We start from the raw sequence: 19,462 nt of genomic DNA, 5'->3' as shown, positions 1-19,462 counted from the left end.
GGGGCATGCTCAGCCCTCCCACAGGTGACCTGAGCTTGCTGGGTGGAGAGTGGTCACACAGAGCCAAGGTAAAGCAGTCTTTGCTCAGCTGGACATCTGCTCTACATGCTGCTTCTACACATTTTCTGACCTCTCTGGTTCCCAGGCTGAGTCCCTGAGTTCAGGGCACTGTCTCCTCTGCTTGGCCTGTCTAATGGAGTGGTAGTTTAATAAAAGTTTGTTTACTGAAACTGGGCTTCCTGGTGGCTCAAATGGTAAAAAGTCTGTGTGCAGTGTGGGAGACCGGGGTTCAATCCCTGGGTCAGGAAGACCCTCTGGAGAAGGAAATGACAACCCACTTCAGTATTCTTGTCTGGAAAACCTTATGGACGGAGGAGCCTGGCAGGCTACAGTCCATGGGGATGCAAAGAGTCGGACACAACTGAGCGACTTGACTTTCTTTCTTTTCATACTTGAACTGGGCCCTCATCCTCCATGAGACAAGGCCCGAGACAGGCACTGGGGAGACTGGTTGTACTCCAAGCCTCGTCTTTCCTCAGGATCCTTAAAATGAGCTTTGATTCCAGGATTTACCAACCAATATTCACCCTTACCTTGGGTATAGTGGGTATACATTCACCCACTCTGTGAGTATCAGGGAGACATTAAATAACAAGTGTCTTATGCCTAATATTAAGTTGGTGATTTTTTAAATACTTCTTTTACCTTAAATTAGTGTTAGACAGCAGATCTTTCCTGTAGAGACATATTTAGACTGAGGGCTACTAGGATAACAGTTCTGCTCTTGCTTTTTTCCTCCTATTTTCACTGAGGTTGATGTTCAGTGTTTTGAGTCAGGCGACTGGTGTGGGTAATACTTTCTCCGTTTCCTCTGGGCTTCCTCAGAAAATGAATTGGCAGCCACCGCCACCATGCTCCAGGCTGTGGGCCTGTGTGGCAGGGAGAAGAGTACATTCCCAGCGTGGATGTTCATTGCACGCACATTCGGGCTTCACAAACGTTAAGCAGAACCTGCAGAGACCATTCTCTGGTAGCCTCGGACTCTAACCTCTCTTGCCCTGGGCTACACCTAGACGAGGGTTCTTAGCTGGTCAAACAGGTGGAGCAGAGTGGACTCAGGCAACGTGGCATCCACAATGAAATGCAGTGTCTTTCCAGGCTCCCTGACAGCCTGCTCCCTCTGATACTGGGGAGGGGGGTGGTGGGGGTGGGGAGGAGAGAAGGAAAGGAGGACGCAATTTAAAACAGTACCAAGGCCGTCTATTTCAAGACTTAAAGATGTTGGTTGCACATATATCCATTTAAAATTATTTTTGACACGTTCTCTGGTTAATTTATTCATGAAAAGAGTATAAGAAAAAAAATGAGCTTAACTTTTAAATGGAAACTTTAGGCTAAAAATTCCTCAATAATTTGGGAAAAAAAGATACAGTTCACTATGGAATAGCAAGAATACATGTCAATGTTATACCATTCCCTTCAAAAGAAGAGACATTGAAAGCCTGGTCTTTTGACCTAAGCTTGTTGTCACCTGAAAAAGAGTGCTAGTCCTTCCAAATTTTCACTAACAATAGAGAGGAAAGGTATGTTAATCCAGCATTTACAGAGATCTTGTCAAACAACCTACTGCCCAACTTGGTGCTAAAGACACAGAGAGGAAAAAGGCCTGCTTCCTGGCCCCGTGAACTGACACTTTACAGTCCCCAAAGGATTCCTATTTAGCTCTCAAATATGTTTTTACACTTATTTGTGAATACAAATTCCAGATCACAGGTTCTAGAGTTTGATGGATCCAATGAAAACTCTGCCTCCTTTATTCTCACTCCCCCTTCCCGCTGTGTGACTTTTTTGGTTTCCCTTTTCCAAGACTCAGCTTCTTCAGGCTTGTTGTTCTCACTGAGAAAGCAGGGTGTTTCAAACTTCTTATGTAAAATATCATTTTTATAAATAATACCTAATCTTTTGCAAAGCATTAACTTTGTAAAATGAAAAAAAAGAAACACTAGAAAAAAAATAAAGATACAAAAAAAAAAAAAGAGAGCATACTGATCTTGCACGTGGATGTTGTGGCAATTTAAAATTATAAAAACATTTCCAAACACTCTCATCTTGGATTTATCTTGCCACAGAGTAGTAACACACAGCCCACCATGGACCACATTTACTAAACCACTGTTATCTGAAGCCAGGCACAGTGCTTGGCACGTGCTAGACATTCATCTATGCATCCTTTTCATCTCTCTTTTTATATTCTAAGAGTTCTCTAAATAGACCCACAGAGCATCCCTGTGGAGAACTGATCATGCCTCCTTAGACTTACGTTGAAAGTGGAGAATATCATTCTCAAGCCAACATGACGGAGAGGTACTCTTCTTTCTCTTCTTTCCACTCCCAATCATCCCTTAGCCAAAGGAAAAAGCCGAGAGTGCTAAAAAGACAGTAGAGGACACAGAAGGGACCTCTGTTCTTACATTTAGTCAAGATCTCTGACAACCTCCCCCTTGCTTAGTGCAACTCTCTTCCCTTACTCTTGGTGTTTTGCTGAGGCTGCCAGGCCCAGGACCCAAAATGGTGTGTGTGCATGTGACTCAGTTTTGAAATTTGAACTGAAGGTTTCAAATTGGAAGTGGAGGAGCCAAGAAATCACGTCCTTACAGTTTGAAAACAAGGCATCTCCTTTATCTTTAGTTCAGATTGAGGGGTGTGGCTCCATGGTATGGAAGAACCTGAAAGAATGAACCAACGTTCAGACTGAAGTCGAGCCCTGCGATTGACAGAAAATGACTGCACTCCGGTGCTGCCTTGAATCCCTGGTCCAAGAAACCCTGAGGCCCCAGCCACACCTGGGTTTTACATGGTCTGGTTATCAAACTAATCAGTTCCCCCTTTTGGGGTTTCTGTTTACCTCAACCAAAGAGTCCTCACTCATACTGGCAATCTGAGAAGTCAAACCACTAAATTCAGGAATGTACTTGGGCTCAGTTGTGACCGACTCTTTGAGACCCTAGGGACTGTAGCCCTCCAGGCTCCTCTGTCCGTGGAATTTTTCAGGCAAGAGTATTGGAGTGAGTTGCTATGCCCTCCTCCAGGGGAATCTTCTTGACCCAAGGATCGAACTCACATCTCCTGTGTCTCTTGGATTGCAGGCGGATTCCTTACCACTGAGCCACTGGGGAAGCCCAACCAACGGTTACTACCTGGAAGCTAAAGGCTCTGGAATGGAAGACTTAATCATCCTCCCAAAGTTAAAGCACCCATCATAACTGGATAACCTGGTGACTCCTCTCTTACACTCTTTCTCACTCTCAAAAAGACACAGATTCCAAAGTTCAAGTTTCTACATCTCACGGTCATAAGGTTAAATCGTCCCATCTAGATCACAAAAGTATGTCATCGCATAATTACCCGCATCATGAAGTGCCCTTAGATTCCTGCTCTGAGAAGTTCTTCGAAGTACATATCCTTGAAAACATTATTTATGTAAAAGGGGAAATATACATTTTAAAGGAAGCTCTGCTGATATAAGCTGGAGCCTGCAGGATTACTGGCAGTTTGGCCCCCCTTTTGCATTTCTTGCAATTCAATTTCTAAATTCTATGGAAAATAAACAGGGAAGACTTCCTATAGTAATTTTCCTCCAGATTAGATCTGAGAAAAAGATTCAGGATTCAAAAGAATGTGTTTCAATACACGCATGATAGTTATGGAGAAGAGTGATTGCCTCAATCAGAATTTAATAACAATTACACAAGCATTCAGAAATGGTTGTTTTAATATGTAATATCACTTTATATAATCTGTCCACTATGTATGTAAGTGGTAGTCTTGTGAGAGGGACTTAAATTCTATAGCTTTTTAAAGATGTTTGGACATGTCAAAAACAAATATGTGAAGGAATTTCCACTTTTTAATAAAAGCCTCTCTTTTCTCTTGGGTACAGAAGAAATGAAGAAGTAGAGTGATAGCTTTATTACAACACATTACATGACTAAGGTGAATGGTGCACCAAAGGACACTGTTTCTTAGGAAAATCACAGGCTAAGGTGACAATTCATCAGCTGGTATTTTTGTCAGTGTATAAGGGAGCACATTAAAAAGCAGAGACATTCCTTTGCCAACAAAGGTCCGTCTAGTCAAAGCTATAGTTTTTCCAGTGGTCATGTATGGATGTGAGAGTTGGACTATAAAGAAAGCTGAGTGCCAAAGAATTGATGCTTTTGAACTGTGGTGTTGGAGAAGACTCTTGAGAGTCTCTTAGACTGCAAGGAGATCCAACCAGTCAATTCTAAATGAAATCAGCCCTGAATATTCATTGGAAGGACTGATGATGAAGCTGAAACTCCAATACTTTGGCCACCGGATGTGAAGAACTGACTCATTTGAAAAGACCCTGATGCTGGGAAAGACTGAAGGCAGCAGAAGGGGACGACAGAGGATGAGATGGTTGGATGGCATCACCGATTCAATGGACATGAGTTTGAGTAAGCTCTGGGAGTTGGTGATGGACAGGGAGGCCTGGTGTGCTGCAGTCCATGGGGTCGCAAACAGTCGGACATGACTGAGCGACTGAACTGAACTGATAAGAGAGCAGCTAACACTTATCTCTATTATAAATTTATGTTATTGGTTTTCTTGGCTGTCTTTTGGAAACGATCGCATTAATCCACTTCCCTACTAACTCACATAGAAAATCAACTCACAGAGAACTATAGCCTGATGGATAACTATATAGGCTTTGCAGGCAAATTTCTGGGTTTCAAAGATATACCAGTTGTGTGACCTTAGATGAATCATTTTACTTCTTTGTGCCTTAGTTGCATCCACTGTAAAACAAGGAAATAATAGTCTTCACCTTACAGGGTTATTGTGAGAGCTCAACGAAAAGCATTCAGCTCAGTTCCCAGAACACAGTAGAGGTTCAGTAAGTGATGGCCACTTGTCTTTAGCTAACACCTCTGTTATTATTTTTTAAAAAGCCACTGCATGTGACATGGTACCACGCAGACCCAAAATGAACGTATTCTTAACCTCAGAGACTGATGAAAATGAAAGTGAAAGTGAAGTGAAAGTCACTCAGTCATGTCCGACTCTTTGTGACCCCATGGACTATACAATCCATACATAGAATTCTCTAGCCAGAATACTGGAGTGGGTAGCCTTTCCCTTCTCCAGGGGATTGTCCCAACCCAGGGATTGAAGCCAGGTTTCCTGCATTGCAGGTGAATTCTTTACCAGCTGAGCCACAAGGGAAGCCCAAGAATACTGGAGTGGGTAGCCTATCCCTTCTCCAAGGGATCTTCCTGACCCAGGAATCAAACTGGGGTCTCCTGCATTGCAGGTGGATTTTTTACCAACTGAGCTATCATGGAAGCCAACTGCTACTTGTATGTATTTAACTTTCTCATGTATACATGTGTACCTCCCAAATGCCAGTTTGGCCCCTGGAATTTCCCATGAAATGTCCTTCATTTCCATTTTCCTACATTCAAATGCTACCAAGGATAATAAGAAATTATCTGTCCCTCTGTTTGCATAAAATCTGAAAAATCCTTTCTGGATCTTATCATTTATCTTACCAACTCTTTGTGTATTTTCTTTTTGCCCCCATTAGCCTATAAGCTTCTGAAGGGCAGCATCTGAAGCTATTTTATATTTATATCTCCCACCATCCCTAGGATAGTGTCTTGTAACAGGAAATGTTCCATGGAGAGTGAGCAAATACATGAACATATATTTTTAAACATAGCTAGAGGTTTGTTATGGAAAAGAAAGAAGTTATTTGATTACTATTAGCAAAGACATAAGCGGGAAGGGGGTAGCCTTGCTTTTGTTTTCATGTATACTAGGCTATGTATGTTTAATGATCATGTTTATCAGGCACTGGTTTCAAACACTCTCAGAGGGACTATCTTTTAATTATAGAGATCTCTAGTTTGAAATTCTGTGTGTATGTGAGGTTTTCAAGTAAGGTGAGAGGCACTTTACCAAACCTACTGAGTTGTTAGAAGGGTTATCATTTGATTTGACTTAAACACATATGTGCATACTAAGTTAAAAATGAAAAAAAGTTATAAAATCATAACATAGTATAATACGTACAAGAAAAATTCCCAAGAAAATTTTTCATCTTTGTTCCATCTCATATTTTTTACCTGATATATCTAAGAATACATAGATATACAGATGTTCACACACATCAATACTGGGCTTGAATAAACAGTCATAAACTTGTATTAACCATTCTTATAATAATGACTTATTGAACTCCAACTCTTTGCAAAGAGCTAAGCTAGGTGCCTGAGAACTATAATATAAGATCTCTTCTCCCATTTGAAGAACAATACATCACAGAAGAGAAGACAAGCAGATACATATAAATCTTTAGAGTATGAATTTATTTTTTCAGATGCTCATTTTCCCTGTTTTGAGGAATTTGTTTAGTAGTAGCAAGTGCCTTCAGCTCTAAGTAGGAAGGAAGATTCAGAGAGAGGTGTGCTCCCTCTAGCATGAGTCCTCAGGGACGACTACAGTGGAAAAATTAAGATTTCAGGGAAACCTGGAAAATAAGATTATAACAGGGCTAAAGAAGCTCAAAGGGGTATTCTGAGTTTACACAGTAGTAAATGGAGAGGAGAGACTAAAAGTCAAAGGAGGTCTGCATCTGCCTAAATCACACGCTGGAAATCAGCATGTGAGAGGGTGGAACTGGTAGCAGGGAAATAAAATTAGAAGGCTGGGAGCCTGTCGTGTGCACGCGCGCTCAGTCGCTCAGTCAGGCCTGACTTTTTGCGACCCCATGGACTGTAGCCCTCCAGGCTCCTCTGTTCATGGGATTCCATGACTGAGTCAAGACAGTGCTTATGAATATACACAGCAGTGGCTGGGAAAAGAGATTGGAAGGATGTTAGGAGAGCATTTTCATAACCCTTAAGAGAAGTCACCAGAGCCTAAATTATGATGAATGTAAATGGTGGTATGAAGGACATTTCTATGAAATCTCTCTGAACTTCACAAACTAAGGAAACATTTTGAGCAAAGGATACTCCAAGCAATTTAAGCACCTAATGCCCAGAAACAGGAATTTAATAATGCATTGTCTTAACTCATGTTGTTTGACTATCAGAGTTGGAAGATAACCTAGAAATCGTCTTGTCTAACCTAACTTTACAGGTGATTATGCACGTTCAAAGAATTAAGTAATTAAGTAATTTGTCAAAAGTTGCAAAGACAGTGAGAAGATACCAAAACTCCGTTTCCTCAATCCTAGGATACCTGCGCCCCACCCCCCTTGTTAACATGTGTATGGTTTTAATTGTTACTTCACCAAAAGCATACCTGAACCACACTTTATTCTTTTCTTATACACTAAAGGCCCCATTTCATTTCCTTGGCTATTCTTCCACAGTTCTTGAAAACATGGTCCCCTCTGTGTGCTTCTACCTACTCGTTTGGCTACAATATCTTTATGTAAAAGCATCCAGGTCTAAACCTCTGTCCTGATCTTTCTCCTCACACTGGATCTACACTGGACGTCTCCACCAGAGCTCAAAATAAAGCATAGTCTTTCCTCTGCTACTCCTTTAACATTCCCTAGTTGAATTAATGGATCATCCACTTAACACAGGCTAGAAGCTTTGGGATCATCTTTTTAAACTTTTTTAATTGGAAAATTGCTTTGCCATTTTATGTTGGTTTCTGCAGTACAAAACCACAAATCAGTCATAATTATACACATATCTCTTCCCTCCCCCCCCCCATCCCAGTCTTCTAGGTCAGGAATCATCTTTAATTCTAGTCTCTCTTATCATCGCCCTAAATGCCTCCTTGAAGACACTGTATCCTTCCCATTTTCCTGGTGCACACACAGCTGAGGACTACTACTGTACTTACATTCCGACTGAAGCCCCTGCCAATCATCTCTTCCACAATCTGTTTTCACAGTGCCTTTCAATTACCTTCCTTAAATATACATTTGATCCTAGCATAGTTCAAGCTCTCTTGACTTCTTGAGTTAAGCAAGCCTCCCAACTGAGGGGCTGTAAACTTTTTCTATGAAGGGCCAGATAATAAATATTTTGGGCTTTGAGGATCATACTCAATTCTGCCATGGAAATGCTACACATAATACACAAAGGATAATCACGGCTGTGTCCAATAAAGTTTTATTTATGATATTTATGTGTCATCAAATATTATTTTTTTTTTTTCCTCCCAGTCATTAAAAGAAAAAAAAATTCTTAGCTCAGGGATCACTTTAGAAACAGATGATGCACCCGATTTGGCCTATGGGCTGTAGTTACCAACTCTGTCCTAACTGGTTTTCTCGTCTCCTACATCAGCTCTCCAAGTTTACCCTACAGCTGTCTGAGTCGGGATCCTAAACCCAAAAGTTGACCATGTTAGAAGCCCTGATTAAAATATTACATTAAGAGTAATCCCTTATTCTCAGAATGGCCAAAATTCCAGAATATGGCCCACAACACCCTTCCTCTGGTCCAAACACCTAAAGTAACTGTAGAGTCTACATTCTCTCCCAACTTTACGTCTTTGCATACATTGTTCCCTCTACTTGGGGTGTTTGGCCCACCTTTCTCTACTCTGAGGACTCCTAGTCATGAACTCAGAACGCTTTCCCCATCCCCTTCACCTCCAATTAATAGAATGAGACAGTTCTCTTTCCTGTGTGCTTCTGCGGCAGTCTTAATTTCTCTCATCACACTGTTGTCACACTCCGCTGTAATTGCATATATAGATCTGGCTCCTTTGTAGAATGTGAACAACAACCTAAGGATAGGACCTGAGATTTTTTTCTCTCTATGTCCAGGGCCAACCAATGCATGTAAAAGATAGTAGGTGCTCAATAAATACTCATTAAATAAGGGGATGGTATATTTACTAATTGAGTCCTTAAAAAAATGTTGAATTTCTATTTTCCATTTTTAAGTCTAATTAGATAAAAAAGGGAAATTCCAAAAGAAGTGACAGATTGACCTATAAATTTCTACTCATTTTTAAAATTTTATTTTCCCTAGAAAATTTGAAATCCTTATTTTATCACTATTTTATAGCACCTTTTTCATATTTAATCTTAAACTTTGTTTAGAATATGACATTCAAAATATTTAAATTAAGGCTAAATGAACTGTTACCTGTGTTAGATTTTTTCATTTCAGCTAAAAAAGAAATATATGAAATTTCTCAGCCACACACTTGAGTATATAAATCAATAAAGAATGGTGAAGGGAAGCAAATGCTAAAGAAAAACCCAAATTGTGTATCAGAAATATTTAGCCCAACAAGCAAGTCATTTTCTGTGCAAAACAGAGATATATACAGTTCCTTTCATTTTTATTGTCATCTTTAAATTTATGAAGGTGGATTTTATAAAACATGAACATAAACTAAGTGTAAAATGCTTACGAAAGAGTACTGCATTTAGAAAATGGATAATTAAGCTTTATTTTCTATAAAACTAAGTTAAATTTCTGTAGACTTGTAGTAAATAAAGCTCAATAGAAAAAGCTTTCTATGGAACCAAGCAAAACCGTTTTTCTTAAGAACAAAGGAATTAGTTACCACCAGTCCATTTTCAGCAGTTGCTGCATCTCAATATGCTCTACTTGCAAGAAATGGATCTTGTCAGACAGTACAAATTGATACAGCACAGGAAAACTATGGACTTTGACTTCAGAAATTCACTCTCTGAATAAGACAGAATGGCAAAGCGGGCAAAACCAGCATTAATATTTATTTATTGAAGTTCAGCCACACTGACACATTAAAAGCTGTCCTATTTCTGTGGGTTAGTAGTACTTAGCACACAAATGGTTGGTTCTCAATGGAAGTCTGACAGAGAAGAAAAACTATTGAATATCATGATCAAGCTAAATTCTGAAACTTCTAAGATTAAATAACCATAGGAACTATGTTAACATTGTGTTCTCACTTCTATAGTGAAATAATTTAAATGGGCATTCAAAGAATGGCTGTTATTCTGCAGTATTAAGCAATTTTCTTTTCTCAATAAAGTGTTTCAACTATTGGGATTTTTCCAGATATCACATGTGTATAAATAATTTATTTTCTTTCTTTCTTTCTTTCATTTTTCTCCTTTCTCTCTTTTTCCTCCTTTCTTCTCTTTTCTTTCATTGTTTAAAAGGGAAGTTGGCAAACCATTTGGAATATTATCATAACAAAATGTTTTTTAACAAAGTTTGATTTTAACAGAACTAGAGGCATCTTAACACTAACCAAAAACTTTGGGAGGTTCAACAACCTCTAGAATATTTTTTTTCTCCAAATGCAGGCTGTTCAAGTGGTGCTTTTCTCCATCTGTTATCATACCGTGCTCAGAATTACATTGTCATATTTAATGTAAAAGGGATCAGTCCCCTTTCATAGTTTAAATTCAACATTTTACTATGATTAGAAGACCAGCGTTTTTCTAATTTATGAATAAACTAAATTTTATAAACTTATATAGGTATTTAGACAAAGTTCTCTCTAAAAACTAAAAAACTCTAAGAATTGAACAAACCCAAAGGCTTGATCTGAAAACTGAAAAATTGTACTAAAATTTGAAAGGAAAAGAAACTATCTATATGGTACTGTGAAACACCTACAATCTCAGTTTGAATTTTTCTCTGTGTCTGTATATTTATGAATATTGTATGTGTTTTCAATATAACAAATTTCTCAATGTTTACTACCTAAAATGTATTTTTTAATTTAGGGCTGAGCTATGTATTCACTAAAGTTTTATGACAATGATGCTCTCACATCAAAATATCTCATGATGGAAGTGATGTAATTTGAAACCATGATAGTATAAGCAGGGTTATGGTAATGGTTTAAACATGAACAGTGTCAATCAGTTCCATCTCTAACTTTTACACCTCCTTAGGACTCAGGTTGCTTATTTTGTAGCACTTCCACCTCAGTTTGCATCTTAGGATATCTTTGTTTTGTCTCTTTCACCACTGACAGTATCTCACTATTTCCCTAAATATATTCCTCAGATACTTCAGTTCAACATTTTTATTAGACATAAAATTAACAGGAGAGGTAGTGGCTGTGGTAGAAGAAATATGTCATTTTGCTTATATTGATAGAGAGTCACCTAAATATTTGAGCATTGTAGATGAAAGGTTTTGTAATCTATCAGTAATTCCCTGCCACACTTATCATTCACATGTCTGGGTGTTTTGCTTACCACATCTCCACTTTTCTTAATATGCCTAAAAACTGTGTGTGAATTGAATGACTAAGACTTAACTCTAACAACTGTTTGGAAGCCTGTGGCAAAAATCCGAGGAATGAAATTGGTGCTATGGTGCATAATGGGATTAGGCAGTACCTGGTGAGGTGCAGTTGCTGCTCGGATTCGCCCAGCAGTTCTGTCAGTTTCAGACACTCCTCTCTGGCCCGGGTTGCCTTCTCCTGCTGCTGTTCCAAGCGCTGCTTGCTTTCACTCAGTTCTAAACTCAATTTCTCTATTTCCTGAGGCAGAGAGAAGAGGGTGAAGAGTATCACTATAAAATATATGCAGTTGAATTCAAAATTACCTCATTTTTATTTTTGCCATGAATTTCAATATGATGAAAAATTATTAGAAAATTTAGGCTAGCTTCCACTTTATGACAAAGGGAATTAACCTAGCCAGAAATGCACATTAGTGAGGATTTTTTGGATCGTAAGATGCAGTCTAATTTTAAAAATGAAATGATTAAATGAGGATAGTCAAAATGGATAATCTGTGCTTTGAATCTAAGGCTCAGTCTCTTTAAAAAATAATACAAACTTTAAAAGTCACTACTTTTTAAATATAACAGTTTTGTTTGTGAGATAAGATCAGACATGTGCAGTGATTTACATCAAATGTGAGACTTGATTTTAAAAGACACATTTATGGTTTCATTTGGATGTTTTGAAAATCAAATTAAATGGTAAAATAATTTAAGATATCTTTTAGAAAAATATGAGGTGTAAAAGAAGACATCACTATGATGCACAGTAGTATTTGGAAAAAAATACTTTAGGAAAAAATAAAATGAGAAATTTCAAGCATTTTGAATGTATGACATTGCTGAGCTAAAATAATGTTGCATTAAAATTGCATTTAAAAGGCAATAAAACCACTCTGAGATTAACAAATATAAACATCAAAATATATAAAAATCTATAATAGCTTATTCTTTGGTTTCAGTATGAAATTATACTTTCTTATTGAAACTCAAATATTTCAAAGCAAAATTACTTTACATAAAACATGGTTTAAATAATTTACACATTAAAGTACAAATATTTATTTATTATAGAACATCCAAAATTTAAAAAAAAAGAAAATAGAGATAAATATTCAGGCCATTAAAACAAGAAAAACAAAATAGGGGAAGTAAAGAGTGAAATATTTTCAATTCAGCAGAAAGCAAGAAGCAATTTTTATAAACAAAAATACAATCCACTCTTGGAAAACAAAACCATGTCTAAGTAGAGCTTTAAACTTAGTATTTAAGTACATTTCAAATTTTCTCATGTTATCACTCAGTATTCTGAACAATCTACAAGTACACTGAATATATCAGGCAGGATAAATTGTTTATTTTTCTACATTTATTGCACTACAAATATTCAGTTTATCTCCATCAAAACTGTACATTACCATATAATAAAACAACATATAAGCTATTTTTTAAAAATTATGTAATAATGAGCATATTGCTTTCATTCAGAGTAGATTTTCTATATCTTTCAGATTAGATTACTAAGTGAAACTGATTTGTTTAAAATACTTTAAATTGTTAAAGTTTTATCAGTACATTCCTATCTCATTATGCAATATAATTAAAAAGATAGAAAAACATAAGAAAAAAGCCTAGCCTACTAAGTTTGGTCTAACATTTATGAAATTAACAAAAAAGCAAAGTAGAACTGGAATTATATGTTAATTTTAAAATTATAAAAATGTATCCATTAATTTTCTTTTTGCTCCTGCTCATGCTCAGTCACTTCAGTTGAGTCTGACTCTTTGCAACCCTATGGACTGTAGCCCACCAGGCTCCCCTGTCCATGGGATTCTCCAGGCAAGAACACTGGAGTGAACTGCCATGCCCTCCTCCAGGGGATCTTCTTGACCCAAGGACTGAACCTATGTCTCCTACATCTCCTGTGTTGCAGGCGAATTCTTTACCACTGAACCACCAGGAAATTACAAAAATTTATCCATTAATATTTTTACACAGTGCTCTGTGCAAGAAACTATGCTAAATATTATGTGGACTCAGAGTTTTCACATCCACACTCAGGACTTAGCAATTCAGTTGAATAAATGAGACAAACACACACACAAAAACAACCAAAATATCAAGCATGTAAAAAACAACAAATGAGTCTTAGAGAAAATCTGTGCTTCAATAGGCCAGATTAAGGATATACTAGCATGGGCAAGAAAAGTGGGAAAGAAGGTAAGGCCACATAAACTCATGGAGTGATAGATTAGACCAATTATCAAACATTTTAAATTCTAGATTTATAAAGCTGTATTTTTCCTTATAGATAATGAGGAAATAATGATTTAAACAGGTATGCAACATGAGAGAAGCTGAGCTTCAAAATACTGGATTAATGTGTATGATCATTAAGACAGTTGAGACTGGCAGTAATAGTAGACCACAAAAAGATGGTTGCAATACTCCAAATGTAAGAAGTAGTGACTGTTAAAACAGAAATATAAAGAGAACATGATGAGTACATGTAAATAAAAGGATAGATATAGGAAGATAACAAAGATGACTCCAGAATTTTGAGTTGAGAGGACACTACACAGTGACAGAAATAGAAGATGTATAAAATTCTAAACTTCTTTCAAAAGAAAAGGTGTAACAATTTTTATAAGCACCATCCAACAATAGTGTATGTAACCTTATATTCGTAATCAGGTTTTATGTATAAAGTAGCTGCTTTCTTAGTCTCATATAATAAAAAGTCAGACGCTGCGCTGAATTCCAGTCAAACATAGAGATAAGGAACATGGGCCCAAGAATCAACAGAAATCAGGGCTCAGACACAGCTCTGGCACTCTCCAGCTTTGTGACCTTGGACAAGTCACTCAACTCTTACCAGTTTCTTCAGTCTAAAATGGGAGTGCTAACTCTAGAAAGCTCTAAAACTATTGGGAAGACAAAAATGAGATGGCAAATATTTACCAGAGTGCCCAGGATATAGCAAGAGCTGAATAAAAAACAGGTGGTATCATTACTGCTGATTTTTCTCTACCTTTCAAGAAGAGCAAAAATATAAGTAAAGGAAAAAGATCTGCCTAAGGATTTATGATTATCCCTGAGCACTAAAGAGTTCTTAATTTAATTCAATAAAATTTCTGGATAAGCACTCTTTTGGAGGACACTGAATAAAACTTTATTATAATTTCAAAATGCAAAAAGCATTTTTGTTAGGAAGATGGAAAGTTACTGCCTGATTCTGATTATCTGTGCCAGAGAAACAGTTTATTGGTGCAGATAATCAAAATCAACAAATAATCGAACCAGCTGGACCAGGGCTCAACACTTACTCCCCAAGTCAGGAAAATCTGCCACGGCACCAACTCCAACAGTTAGAAGAGGAATCTCTTGCCAGAAATGCCATACTCCCATTGGCAGAATAACCCTTTGCTTTGCCCAACTAGGTCAGGGCTGATTCCTTGGCTGTATACAGTGGCTCAGGGATGAAAGACCACAACAGTCATAGGCCAATTGTACACTACTCTCAAAGTACTCTATGCAATGTACAGTGCAGTTTGATATGGACATCTCCTGGCTAACTGGGCAAAGACGAGTCCGGATAGCTTTATGCTTTATCAAAAGATATTATTTCAAGTCATGAATGTAACCACCAGAATAACTAAAAGTTGTTCAATTGTCAAGTCATGTCTGACTCTTTGTGACCCCATGGACTGCAGTACACCAGCCCTCCCTGTCCCTCACTATCTCCAGGAGTTTGACAAAGTGCATGTTCACTGAATCAGTGATGTCATCCAAAAATCTGAATAACTAAAAGTAGAAATGGTTAAAAGTGGCTACCTCAGGAGAACACTACCAAGGAGGGACATGGAGAAACAGAGACTACTGTTCATTTATAATCTATAATGCACAGAATTTTCTTATTAATCATTTCTTTTCATTATTTATTAGATTTTCTTATCAAAGCAATGTGCCTAATTTAAGTCAAATAGTACTCAGTGGCTCCTAACAAAGAAAGGTAGTGCCTGTGCTCTTCCCCTCCCCCATCTCTAAGCCAAATCCTCAATGGCACATAGTATCCATCCCTGATACTTATATTCCTACTTTAAAATAACATACTTGCTTCCCTGGTGGTTCACATGGTAAAGAATCCGCTTGCAATGTGGGAGACCTGGGTTCAGTCCCTGGGTTGGGAAGATCCCCTGGAGAAGGGAGCAGTTACCCACTGCAGTATTCTGGCCTGGAGAATTCCATGGACAGAGGAGCCTGGTGGGCTACAGTCCATGGGGTCACAAAGAGTCAGACACAAATGGGCGACTTTCACTTTTATCATGCTATCTTTTGATTTTGCTACATAAACTTCATCTGTTGATTTCCTATGTGGCACTATTGGTAAAGAATCCACCTGCCAATGCAGGAGATGGAACAGACGAGGATTTGATCTGTGGGTGGGGAAGATCCCCTGGAGAAGGAAATGGCAACCAGCTCCAGTATTCTTGCCTGGGAAATCTCATGAAAAGAAGAGCCTGACAGGCTACAGTCCATGGGGTTGCAAAGAGTTGGACACGACTGAGTGATTGAGAACTCAACTGTGTTGATTTCCTATCTTAAAAAAGGTAGTGATTTATCTCTCTTATACCACCCAATATACCCACCTCATCCTCCTCTGTAACAATTTTGGTTAAATCATTAGTCGATAGTTCATTTACATTATAATGATTATAGAAATATTGTTCATTACTGAGACAAGCATTATTCTGCTTAAATTAATTTTCTTGTAAAAATCTTTTATTATTTATAAAATTAATTGCTTGCTTTTTTAATAGTTTATTTTTCTAGGTAAGTAACATTTTTTCCCCCAAATGTTCAAACAGTTCTGTCAAATACCCATTAATAATATTTTTTCAACAGTGAAACATATCAGTACATCATTAGTTCCTTTAAATTATTTTCCTAGATATATGCTGCTTGGTGACATGTCTAGCCTGGTTGATCTCCGATTTGGTTGATTTTCTTACACATGCTCCTATTAGAGTTTCTTGTTTTATGTGTTTTAAGTCATCCTGTTTCTCAGTTTACCCTCTTCTGTAGTTGAAATACATTCTCCAGGTAACTTTCACAAGAAAGGGTACACAAATAATGGATTTTCAAAAAGTATCTGTATGCCTGAGTATGTTGTTATTCCATGCATATCCCTGATAGTTTAAAGTGAAAGTCACTCAGTTGTGTCTGACTCTTTGCGACCCCATGGACTGTACAGTCCATGGAGTTCTCCAGGCCAGAATACTGGAGTGGGTAGCCTTTCCCTTCTCCAGGGATCAAACCCAGGTCTCACACATTGCAGGCAGATTCTTTAGCAGCTGAGCCACAAGGGAAGTCCAAGAATACTGGAGTGGGTAGCCTATCTCTTCTCCAGCAGATCTTCCTGACCCAGGAATCGAACTGGGGTCTCCTGCATTACAGGCAGATTCTTTACCAACTGAGTTATCAGGGAAGCCCACTTGATAGTTTGGCTAGGTATAATATCTATGCTGAAATTAACTTTCATTCAGGATTTTTAAGGGACAGTAACACTGTCTTCAAGATTGTAATATTACAATTAAAAAGCCCTATGCTATTATGATTCCTAATAGTCTGTGATTTCTTTTTTGTTTCTAAAAGCCTTTATAATAATTTTCCTCTGGAATTTTGCAACTTTACAAAGCTAGACCTTGGAATGGGTCTTTTTTCATACATTGTGCTGGGTTTTCAGTAGGCTCTTTTTAATCTGGAGGTTTTCTTTTGTTTGAATAATTTTTCTTATATTTTTATTTTAAAATATTCTGATGCCTTATATTTTAATAATTCCTTTTCCTGGAACTCATGGACATTGGTTTTTGGCTCGGTTGCATTGATCACTTAATTTTATCTATTTGTCTTCTGATTCTAACTTCCAAGATAGAACCTTGACATCATGTTCCAAAACTTCTCCTGAATTAAAAAAAAATTTTAGCACATCTTTCATTCCAGTAGATATTTCTTTTTTCATTGTTTTTATATAGCATGCTATTTTTATCATATGAATATAATATTGTATTCCTCCATTAAAATATTAAAGTATTTTAGATGTTCTCCTCTGCAATACTGCATCAGTTTCGTTTCCTTTTTTACTATTTGTTTTAGACACTCTATTATTAAGAGGCTCTCCTCCAATATGTAGTGATACTCAGCTGTCTTTTTATATTTGAGAATGAAGTATTTAGCAAAGATTTGGTGTAATGGTTTTTGGGTAATGTAAAAAGTTTATATTATTCTTCAGCAAATATTCACTTCTATCTCCTTCCACTGGTAATGAGATACACTATATCTCCCCAGTGACTCTGGGCTTTGTCATCTCATTTCAATTAGCCAATAGAATTTTCATGTTGATAATGAAGGCAGAAGTCATAAACATGTTTTTGTAGTTTGACTTTGTTTTTATATTCTGGTGATTCTCCATGAGAAAAGCATGCCTTGAATAGCTGCTGTCCCTTTTGCCTGGACCACATAATAAATACATGTGGATCAGAACCAAACCCAAATCATAGCTCAAACAATCAGCACCTGAAGCAGAACCACCAGTCAAATGCAGCACAAATCAGTCAAATTCCAGATGACCTGAAGATTCATAAACATGAGCATAAATGATTGCTATTGTAAGCCATGAGTTTTTTCAATATAAAATAACTGACAAACCATTCTAAAGGAGCAAAAGGAACACTCTAAAGGATTCTAAAGAAACTAAGGGTCAAAAGCATTGAATAATTGTCCAAAGAGTAAATCTAAGTCTTGAACCAGATCTTCTGATTTTGCTCCTCTATACTATACCATAAATTAGCCAACAGCTTTTAATTTCTTTTTAACCAAGATCCATAGTAAGAAATACATTTTATACCACAGTTTAGAAACATATACACTCTCCCACACATATGTATAAATGTAACTATTATATCATAAAATAATACTAACCCTAATTATATTTGAAGCACTCAGATATTTCCTATTCCTTCTAATTCTATTCCCCTTAAAAAAAGAAAAACTTCTGGTTTCACCCCATAAAACTGATTTTATGATAGTACAATTTAAAAAGTAGCGAAGGAGTCAAGATGGTGGAGAAGGAGGAAGTGAAGTCCACCTCTCCCCACACATGCATCAAGAATGCACCTACAAATGGGACAATTCTCAAAGAGCACTGGCTGAACACTAGCAGAGGTCTCAGGCCCCGAAAAGGACAAGAAGGGCCCAGGCCTAACCAGGTAGGATGAAAGGAAGAAGAAGGGAGAAAGAAAAGGAGAGGAAGAGGGATGGGAACGGCACCACTGGCAGGGGAGCTGAAGGACAGAAGAGGTTTTACAAGGGGGGCAGCCTCCTCAACAGAGGGGAGATCAGTTGGGACAGAATGCGAGCAGTGCGGACTATCAGAGGAGAGCACAGCTGGTCAGTGAGGCAGAACAGAGTGAGACCTTTACAGCTGGTCTCTGCCCCGGCCTAAGATGTGTGCCCACTGGTACAGATGGGGGCTAGGTTCTGAAACATGGGTTTGGAAACACATCCGGAAAGGGGACTGCTGTTAGCTGTGAAGAGACAGCCTGAGGGGACAGAAGTGAGGAAACCCATAACCCTGAATGCTTGTGGAGCAAACCTGGACTCCACAGATGCAAAGGGCCATTGCTGTGATGTCCAAGGGCCACATTTGCAGCCTCTGTCACCGTGCACTGGCCTCTGCCTCACTGCGCGTTAGGGAGACCACCAGGGCTGACTTTCACATGCCCACGGCCACTGGCCAAAGCACCTCATTCCAGTCTAGGCTGGCTCTCTTGTGAATGCAGCTGCAGACTTCCCCAAGCACCTGTCCCCACCCCTACAGGCCCAGTGGCTGCCATCTCGTCCTCCTCACTCTATCTCCTCAATAGTAGGCACTCTTGCAACCACAGCCACCACCACTTCTGTACCCCTTTCTTGCTGGGGCAGACTCATGTGATCTGGGGCAATCTTGAGAGCAGATCCCTGTGGGGCTGAAACCACAGCTAAACTCCAGAGGCCATGCAACTAAGGAAGAAAAGGTAAAATCTCTCCTTGCAGCTACACAAACCATGAATTGATATTGCCATGATTGGCTTTGTAAACTCAGTGCCTACAAAACACCTGAATGGACAAGCTCCCCAGGTAAGACAGATCTAGCTTTAACAGCTGTAAACTTTGTGAGC

At 38.2% G+C, this 19,462-nt stretch overlaps 1 protein-coding gene across 3 annotated transcripts in view; it reads right to left on the bottom strand.

Annotated features, from left to right (window-relative positions):
• Positions 1–19,462, bottom strand: part of SDCCAG8 (SHH signaling and ciliogenesis regulator SDCCAG8) — a 245,522-nt gene that overhangs the window by 103,711 nt on the left and 122,349 nt on the right. For all 3 annotated transcript variants that reach the window (XM_040263591.1, XM_040263592.1, XM_040263594.1), the window contains exon 13: positions 11,357–11,499. In XM_040263591.1, the coding sequence (XP_040119525.1) occupies positions 11,357–11,499 (143 nt within the window). The remainder of the gene's footprint in view (positions 1–11,356; positions 11,500–19,462) is intronic.

This window comes from Oryx dammah, unplaced genomic scaffold, assembly GCF_014754425.2.
Source record: "Oryx dammah isolate SB20612 unplaced genomic scaffold, SCBI_Odam_1.1 HiC_scaffold_21, whole genome shotgun sequence".
NCBI lineage: Eukaryota > Metazoa > Chordata > Mammalia > Artiodactyla > Bovidae > Oryx > Oryx dammah.
This window is presented reverse-complemented; position numbering and strand designations above follow the sequence as displayed.